Source organism: Scophthalmus maximus, chromosome 12 (assembly GCF_022379125.1).
Source record: "Scophthalmus maximus strain ysfricsl-2021 chromosome 12, ASM2237912v1, whole genome shotgun sequence".
Lineage (NCBI taxonomy): Eukaryota > Metazoa > Chordata > Actinopteri > Pleuronectiformes > Scophthalmidae > Scophthalmus > Scophthalmus maximus.
Genome location: NC_061526.1, coordinates 2,322,922 through 2,332,721, shown reverse-complemented (window position 1 = coordinate 2,332,721; position 9,800 = coordinate 2,322,922). Strand labels below are relative to the sequence as shown.

Sequence of the window (9,800 nt, the reverse complement as noted above, 5' to 3'; positions counted from 1 at the left end):
TACGGCGCAAGCATATGATGACGCAGTGCAAAACACAGACAGGACTTATGAAATGACATGCAGAGACAATAATTAATGAAAAGATAATTATAAAAGGGAACAAAACTAAATTCTCGCACAAATGCATTACCCGCGTGCTCTTTGTGCACACGTGCACTTTTGCAGACTGTACGTTCAGACAAAAAGAAGGAAGGCTGAGGAGAAAGAGACCACACAGTGAAAGCTGCTCGAGGGAAGAGACAGAGCTAATCCATGGTTATCAACACTTTTAAGCCTGCAGACTTCAGAGCCATTTGCAACTGCACCCCCCCCCCCCACACACACATTTCTACTTAGCCTCCATTTTTCGCTGGCACACTTAGATGCTCGTGTTCCCACCTGAATCCATGACAGACCACATGCAAGTGACGGCGTAGTAATGGTCTCCAGGGAAACGGCGAAAAGCAACGGCTCCGAGATGTGTGCGGATACAATGCGTTACACCCAATTTCTACACCCAGGCACAAGTCGCTGAGTCCTGTGTCCAGCAAGCGTCTACGGAAACCTATGTTTAAAACATCATCTTGGCCAGTAGCAACTGGGGATTGCAAACCACTGATGTGTGTTTGAGTAATTCCACCATCTGTGCTCAATTCTAACCAGCACTGACAAAGCCGGTTATTGAAAACATCAGCATTACCTATGCAGATTGCTGGGAAAGTGTTCAAATAATAATACTTCGGCGCTCCTGGGTTGGGGTTAGTCCTGCAACCGCAATCTAGTAAGAGTGCGCCTCTGAAATATTCAGTATTCTTTTCATCTGGTTAACTTTCGAGTGTCAAAAAGAGGGAAATACATCAATTTAATGTTTTTATTTTCCAGCCTCAGTGTCCTTCAAAAGCTAAACAAGGCCCACAAGTAACCTCGAATGTCAAAGCTTTTTATTACCATCAATTACTGGGGGCAAACAAGCCAAGTCATACATCTTATTGAAGCGTTTATGGAATCATTTGAAAGCATTTAATTCTTTGAAAAACGTTTTTTGTTTTTTTTCACAAGCTACTTTTTAAGGAGGATTGCTTCAAAAATCAAATGGGTGGACAAAGTGAAAACAAGGATAATGGACCTATTTGTGACTGATAAAGAAGTTATACAGTGCATTCATTTCACTTTGTAATATTCAGCTGCTGATAAGGAGGTACTACAAATCAAACTAAATGTCAGTTTCGCAGTCCAACCCAACGAAACAGAATCCTGAACATAAAAACAAACAGAACTTTTTTCATTCAAAGGCATGACAGCTGACGTAACCTCTGTATGAATATTTACACTTTAATGTTCACAACTTATGGGGGCTTAGCAGCACACACACAAAAAAAAGGCGATGTGAACAGTTTTCTCAATTAGTTTTAAAAAATGATCTGCTGGGGTCAAACCACTAACACGCAATCGGGAAGATAAGAGAAGGCCCAAAAAAGAAAGTTCTCAGCTAAAGAAAGGATTAAAAATGTTCAAATTGCAATTAGACGCTCAAAAGTCACAGGGAGAAAAAGTTAACAGAAAGAGTTCAGCGTTGTCTCGCTCCTTCCCCCCCCCCCCCCCCCAATCATTCTAATCCTTGTAATAGCTTTCAGAGTATTATAGAGTCTAAGCTTCCCTCATGCATGATATTGATTTGTTGCAGATGAGGAAAGACGATAGTGGTTTGATGCAGGTGCGGAGAAACAAGCGGCATGAAGTCAACGAAACCAAACAGACGACATAACGTCGTCATAGGAGACCAGCTCAGGTCGAATTTTGAATAAGCAGTGAAGAAGGAAAAGATAGAAAGAGAGAAAGAGGTGAAGGCTCACAACAAGTGGAATATAAAAAAAAGTTTTCATATCATGCTGCATTTCGGCATGCGGTGCCAAACAGCCTCCAACCATCCATACCACCTGTGTTTCTATAACCTTCCGAAAGCCGTTTTCGCCGAGGTGCCGGATTGACATCATGTCACTGATGTCGACGTGTAAGTCCTGCTGGTGTGGCACACTGTCTCCACACGACCACTAACAGAAACACAAAACCATAAAATGTGCTACTATTTCTCCGCTACAAGAAGTCATTATAGGGATTTTGTTTCAGGCAGGCAAGTGGAAAAGGGCTCAGAAGTGGAAGTTGTGGAAGCGGCCTTCAGGACGGAGTGGAACAAAATCAATGCTTTAATGCCCCCTAGTGATGAGGTACCAAAAAGTCAGGGGGAGACGTCCCATGTGTAATATATGCACATCTTAAATCATCGTTTATATCGGAGCTGCATTAGGGAACATTTGCGTTTTCGTCTTTTTAAAAACACCAGCACAACATGTGACATGTTTGGAAAAGGCGTCACACTACATTTTGTGATGTCAACCTAAATGCGTTGATCTCACAAAAACATTGTCTACCAGTTTAGCTGTAGTGAATTAGCAAAACCAAACATAAAAAAGGGGCAATTGCCACCTGCACCCTACAGCTTCTTCTCTCCGTCCTCTCTTAAGCCACCCTCTCAAGTCGGAAGATTTGGTAAATCCCCGGAACAGACTACATCCTGCTGCAATACTTCTTCAGCATGCTCATGTTTAGGGTTCCGCCGACCTCACAGGGTGCCTTTTTTTAAAATTAGTTTTATCTTCTACTGCAATCAGATTTCACACTTTCTTCTGCTCAAAGTAAGAGGGCCTCTACCCATAATCCTGTTCCTACTGCTTGTCAGGATGACAACAAGAACAGAAGCCCGTAGTCTGTGTGGTGCATCTGTGTGTGTGTGTGTGTGTGTGTGTGTGTGCAAATACAGATTTGATTAAAATGAAGTTTCAAAAAAGACCCCATGAATCGAAAAAATACATCTTCCCATTTTGATTATGACCCCATTCTTCATGTATCTCTTGGTATGTGCCAAATATATGTTAAAAAAAAGATAGTATCATTTTTTATCATAGTATTTTACATTGATATCTCTTTGCTCTTCCTGTGAAACCGTTTCAACTGTTTGATGACTCATCCTGCACTCGGGGGCCTTTACTTCATTTGCATCCAACAATAATGCTTTCAAGAATTTTTATCTCCCTCCGCGTTACTGTAAATTTTGCCATTACCGACTGGTGCACAGGGACCTACGACGTCTGATTCACTGGTTAAATCCACAGGCGTGGGCGAAGCTAGAGACGAGATGTCCTCGACACACATTCATGACGCACATTCAGCGCAGCGCTTTTGACTACTGTAGATAAAGTAAATATCTGCCACATTTCCCTCTATTTCTTTTTTTACCAGGACACATACTAATGCTGAGACAAATAGTACTCTGACATTCGTTTCATGGGATCTTGAAACGAATGCAACAACATAACGCGAAAATGGTTGATATTATAAATGAATTAACATCACCTGATTTATCCCCCTTCCTATCTGGGAACTCTTTAGCCCACACCGTGGAGATCTAGTCAGTTCAAATCACTTTTATTTGTCAAAGAGAAACTCAACAGTTTCCACAATCAGCGAGCACTCGGGCAAAAGTGGAGAGGGAAAATTTCCTTTAGTCAGTCATCAATAAAATCATAAACTTGCAGCTCGCAAGTTCATTAATTTCCGAATGTTTTGCCCCCTCGAGCAACCAATCAAGAAAAACCCAAGTCAAAGAATAATTGCAGCAGCAAACATTTTACCCACACAATATCACCACCGTCACATTTCTGACCCAGCTGAACCAATGCATTAGCAACATATATATTTCAAACTGAAATGATTTTGTGCTGCTGTGTAGTTTTACCTATAGGCAGCAGCGGGCGATCTAGATGAGAACTGAAATAGGGTCTAATTTTAGAGGCAGCACAACTCCAAGTAAAGTCAACATGGAGTGAAAGGATGTTTTGATCACTTTGTTCACCCCATCTATAGCAATGGGAGCAGGCTCAATAGCCACTACCTGCCTGTACAGTATAATGCAATACAGGTCAACAGAAGAACACGCAACAAGCTCCAAGAATGACCCCAAGACCTCTCTAAAAAAAATAGATTCAAAGAAAACTAAACTTAAATGACATTGGATTTATAGCAGAACTGTTGTATTGGGGCTGCTTTGGGTTGAGCCAAAGTGGGTGTACCTAATAAACCAGCAACTGTGTATATGTTCATGAGGCAGACGAGACCTGTCAAGTGCTTTTTCCCACTGTTGCGTTCAAGGACTCCTCGCAACGCGTCCAGAAACACAGTGGACTGCAGGAAAAATACGGAATCCCACCGCTCACTTTTGCTCAATGGAACGATAATAATTTCAGCAACTTTTCTCATAGGGGCCTGCCTTGCGTAGTGCTGCCACCTGTGGTCACACGCTATACTGCAACCATATTAATGCATCTGACTGCCATCGTTCCTGTTCCTGCATCAGGCGCAGATCCCTGGGTGGGGACTTGTCTTCTGAAAAACATGGAGTTAGAAGTAGGAAAAAAAATACTTTTAGATGAACTATATCATGTAAAATATGACGCGAATAGAAACAAACTTGATAGCCTTATGTTTGAAGGTTTTGCTTATGCCCCCCTGCTCAGCGGTCTGAACGGTTGCGCATACTAATCTAAGAGGGAATTTGGGAAATTAGATGAATTGGGTATTCATCCTGATTCCTCGGCTTGCCATTGGACTACGTTACCACACACAGTTACTGACAATTGGCACAGCAATCCTCTATGCCTATTTTCAGAGAATGAATGGTGATGCATTCGTGGATGTCTGGCTCTGTAAAATAGGTAAATGCTAGTATGTCTGTTGCAGCAAATAATTTAAATACATTACTGACATATTATTTATGCCCCCTCCAGAAAATACTCTTGAGAAATGTTCTTGTTTGTGGTCCCCGTCCCACTTGATCAGGACAACTGTACATGAAATGTAACACCTTATACCTACCTTTTATACAATGTTAGTTTCAACACTCCAAACCGCAGTATTAGTTGGTTTATCTGGGATAAACAAAAGCATGAAGCAATATATGTGCTCCTATGCTTGTAATTTCCTCTGTTTTTGACATCACACACAAACGTGCAAGATTATTCTGAAACACAGGGGTTATGCCGATTTAAAGGTGGAATAATAGACGAAAATCCCTGAGAAGAAAAACAGGAAAACGACCGGAAATAAAAGGAGCGCGAGGATAGCAGATGGTGCAGAGCGAGAGCAAGGGTAAATTTAGCAAGAAAGGAAAAGTCTGAGGTAAGTTGACATATATATGAGGATGAAGGATGTGGGTGAGCTTGAGGGACAGGTTTTTTTTTTCTTTGGGGGGGGTGCAAAGGGAGGAGAAATGAGAAAACAGAAGTTTGACTCTGACAGTAGAGCACTGAGCTCGGCTGATGGCCCCTAATGAAGTACGGAAGCTGCAGAGGAGGCGCCCGCACTGACAGGCCGAGTCCTACTCTGACGGATGGTGGAGAACACACACACACACACACACACACACACACACACACACACACACACACACACACACACACACACACACACACACCATAAGACAGCTAAAATATAGGCACACCAAAATTGGGGTGGATGTGCCATGCAATGAGGAGCAGAGTATTGAATGGCAGAACATTGTCAGGATTGTCTGAACGCGCCAAATACAGTGAATTCTTCCTGGGTATTTTCCAGTGATTACTGTAAGAATTATTTTCTGGTCTGGGGCTTTTCAGGTTCAGGGAGTCATTTAAAAAAGAAAAATCCCATTATCCCGTTCTTAATTGTAATCGTGAGTCGTATTTTTACATGCAGAATCAAATTGTTTACTTGACGCAGATGAGTGAATGTGAAAATCATGCCGTTGTCGTTTTGGATACTAACAAGAAAGTTCATTGTAGTTTGGGTAAGATCTTTTTTGTTGTTGTTTACATACAACATTTTTTTTATTAATGTTAGATCCAACATACATTTGCTTGCAGCACATGATAAAAATAAGTGTGTACAATTGCACAGATGCAATGTACAATGTACAAGGATAAATTATGAAGTATCAGTACAGAGGAAATTTAAAATTAATTAGTCAATTAACAAATAAAACTAAGAGGTAAAGAGGTAAGACAATAAACACGTTTTAAAAGTTGTATAGCCAACATTAAATCCACTCATACAGCCTTCTTTGAAATATATTTGACAGTGTGAATGAATTGTTGGGATATTTGTGCAGAAGCGGCGGACGATGCTTCTGTTACCTGCACATTTTACAGCTGAGATTCATCTACTGTGGATCTGCTGCAGGTGTCAAGTCTCCAAGTTTCCGCTAGATGTCGCTGGTGCCCGTGTCTTTGGGCCGGAGGACAGGCTGAGGATTTGACTTGCATGGCTGATCTTTTTTTTGTCATAATTGGTAAATTTCACATTCATAAGGCAAGAATTTCCTTCTCTAACTTTAAATTTGATGATAGATTTTAATTTATATACGGAGACTGTTGAAACAGAGGCACAAAACGAGATCTGTTGAATGGTAGCTTTGTATTTCCGTTTCCTTTGACAATGGCAGAAAGAAGAGAGGTACCTACATTGACGTTATGAAGATTTAGTAATCATTTGTTTTTGAAACCAATATATTCTTCATTTTGATATTTATCATCAACGACCAGGTTTCCTCTCATACAGTTTTACAGTCAGCATTGCTTCAGTCTAAACTTTGTGCTCCTGAATATAATACGGCTTGACACAGGTGTGGTTAAATAAAATAGTTTATTTAACAGATGTTAATCAATAAAATATAAAATTAAAGTTACAAAAATTATTTTTAAGTCAAATAATTGTACAAACCATGGCTCCAAATTTACTCTTGTCTTGACATAGAAAAATACAAAAGGCACTGTGCATTAGAGTCTGCTGTATATATATAAAATATTTTGGGCCAAAAATAGTCCACTACTCAGGTGTAGAACATGTTATCAATAATAAACCTAAAAAAAAATCCTATTTCTAAATTAAGCATTTCAATTCTCACATGTCAATGTCCTAGAAGTGCAGACTTTCTGCTCCTAGAAGATACTTAAGGAAGCGAGACACACTTTTGTTGATTTTGCTAAAGACAGAAATAACTGTAAGGAGTGTGAAAAGAGAGAGAATCAAACCAGAAATACAGTGTAAAGACATATAAAACACAGTTAATATGTGCGGCCACATAGCTTTCTACCCAGTATGCGATCAATTTGAAATATTTACTGATCCCCTTATAGCCCCTGGACACCCACACTGGTTATTTTGATATCTTAGAATGCCTCTGTTCAAGGTGTGACAAAGGGTGAGACAGAAGAAAAACCTTTGGTGGTTATTAAACACCACGTACCAACAAGAAATCCAAGTTATGACCCGTCTCACTTTGACATACACGAGGAGAAGAAGAGGTCTGATTAGCCAAAAAACCAATGTGGGTGTCCCTTGAGCTTCATATTAACACGGATCCTTGGGATCCATTTTTAAGTCGTGCCAAAAGAGTCCCTGGTGTGTAGAACTACTTTCCAAAAATCTACAAACTAAAAATAAAGTACTGAATATTACTGCAACCTTGAGTTCATCACAACCCAATGAAAGGTAAATGTCAAAAACAGACATAATCGGGGCAGACACCTCATAACACTGAAATGGGAGTAGTTAAAGAAAAAGAATAGTTCAATAGAGTGGGGGGAAAAGTAGAATTGCGAGACATTGGATATTTCTTCAGGTAAAATAAATCTTTTCATCTGCTGCATGGTAAAGTGACGTTTTGTGATACATTCTCCATTAACCCAACCCTTAGTTTTTTTGAGCACCAACAGCCCAAAACTCGACAGCTAAATATTTCTGGGCGTGTTTCTTATTCTGTACCTTTATGGTGCCGTCGACTGTGCATAATCTCTTTTTTCACTCACAAAAAAGTGACAAAATGGCTTTTAAGGACACCTGTCGTTCTTTTTACAATCTCTTTGGCACCCAGTTCAAGTCCAACTTTCTGTTATGTTCCAGTTCATAAGCAAATTCAAGGCCCAGTTTGAAGGAGTCGAGCTGAGCAGCAGCTCATAGTGCAGGACGACTCCTTTTGGCATCCAGTCGACGTCGGTTTGATGCTTTTGTAAAAAAATCATAGGAAACCATGCTCATCGAGTCCTTTTGGAGTCACTGGATTCCACTTTGCAGTAGTCTTCGTGGTCGAATAGCCTGCAAGACAAAAACCTTAGAATAAATCAACATTCACAAAAGGGCCAAAAAGTAATACACAAACCGTATATATGGCATTGGCAGTAGTATACTGTGCTGCAGGATACCTGGTTCTGACCGGCTTTTTAAAGGTTCTGATGAACGAACAACTGGCAAGGGCAACCCCCTCACTTCGGCATCACTCTCCCCCGATGACGCATGGTCCTCTGCTTTCATGTAGGCGGGCCTCTTATGGTATTTCGCCCGGTACGTGTCTGTCATACAGTTATCCACAGAAAAGTAAGTGGTGGGATGAACCATCTCCGTCAGAGAAGGGGAGTGAGTGCCATCGGCGTGTCCGGGCTTTGGGCTGGGCAGCCTCTCGTCGCTCTCGCTGGCCGACAGATCGTTCCTGTCCTGGTCTGACGACCCCGACTTGGAGCTGGCGCCGGACGAAAGCCTGTGCTCGGCAGGTGTCTCAATCCACCGGCGGAGGACGGTGTGCGAGAGGGGGGACGAGCCATTTTTGGGTTCGTGGCGGGGACTCAACCGCGTTGGCTCCCCGGGCGGTTGGGAGTGGAAGCCAGACGGGTCAGCGTGGCTGTTGCCAAAGGTTTTGAAGGGTAAAGGAGGGGGGTGGTTATGCAAGTAAGGGTCCATGTCGGCAACAGTGCCAGTCTCCTCTTGTTCCGAAAAGGGTCCAGCAAGGTCGTCTGAGCTGTTCCACTCAGAACTGCTGGTCTTCGCTAAGTAAGGTGGCACGGGGCTCACGGGGCTGCCATCCACATTGTCCTCTTGTTCGCTGTCCAGACCACTGTTCTTTTCCAAGATCCCGGGAGTGTAACGGAAGGCCCCTCTTCTGTTACAGAGCAAACACACAACCGTCAATATGTTTACTGGCCCTTGTGCCACATTGACTGAATTTTTTTTTGTACTTTATGCAGTTTTTGCTCTGATTTACCTTTGTATGGGCTCACCAGAGAGGATGTTTGCATCTTGTAGTTCCGGAGATTTTCTTCCTCGTTCACCTAGAAAGTAATGAGGACGTATGAACACAACTCATTTGTAAAACTCATGGTCATCGCTGCCAGATGTTTAAAAAAATAAAGCTAGGTAACATCTGTCATGGGTTTTTGTTTAAACACGGCTACATAGCTTTTTTTCCCCCTCTGTGCCTGTCCAGCAAAGACATGTTATCTAACAGGGTCACAGCGAGGCCCTTTGCCTGGTGCTGGGAGAGGAAATATCAAAGCAGAACAGCCAGTCTGGCAGAGCGCCCTAAGGCCCCCTGTGTATCACTCTGACTGTCTGATCCAACCAAAGAACATGGCCCCTCGGAGGGAGTTTGGGTTCATATCCAGGCCCTGCTAGCTTTGAGCTAACAGTACTAATAAAACAATGAGGACCCTGCGTGAACTCCAGCTGATTTAGAAGCTGGAACATGCACAAATTCATGAAAATAGTCATAAAAAAAAGGAAGATAAAAAAAAAAAGTTACAATTCTACTAAACCAATTCACGTCATGATGTGATGTCAATGAATTGTGCTGCAAGAATGTGGGCATAAAAGGTGATGTCACCCGGTCAGATCAACACAAACACGTTTGAAAAAGCAGGTGCCTGGGTGGGGGGGGCTGGCGTGGAGCTTAGCCATGTTAG

At 42.0% G+C, this 9,800-nt stretch overlaps 1 protein-coding gene across 3 annotated transcripts in view; it reads right to left on the bottom strand.

Moving 5' to 3' along the window:
- Positions 1-6,692: 6,692 nt before the first annotated feature.
- Positions 6,693-9,800, bottom strand: part of LOC118287711 (inactive ubiquitin carboxyl-terminal hydrolase 53) — a 31,764-nt gene continuing 28,656 nt past the window's right edge. For all 3 annotated transcript variants that reach the window (XM_047336335.1, XM_035613181.2, XM_047336336.1), the window contains 3 exons: positions 9,104-9,170; positions 8,271-9,001; positions 6,693-8,163 (listed from right to left, as the gene is read on the bottom strand). In XM_047336335.1, the coding sequence (XP_047192291.1) occupies positions 8,087-8,163; positions 8,271-9,001; positions 9,104-9,170 (875 nt within the window). In that variant the 3' untranslated portion in view covers positions 6,693-8,086. The remainder of the gene's footprint in view (positions 8,164-8,270; positions 9,002-9,103; positions 9,171-9,800) is intronic.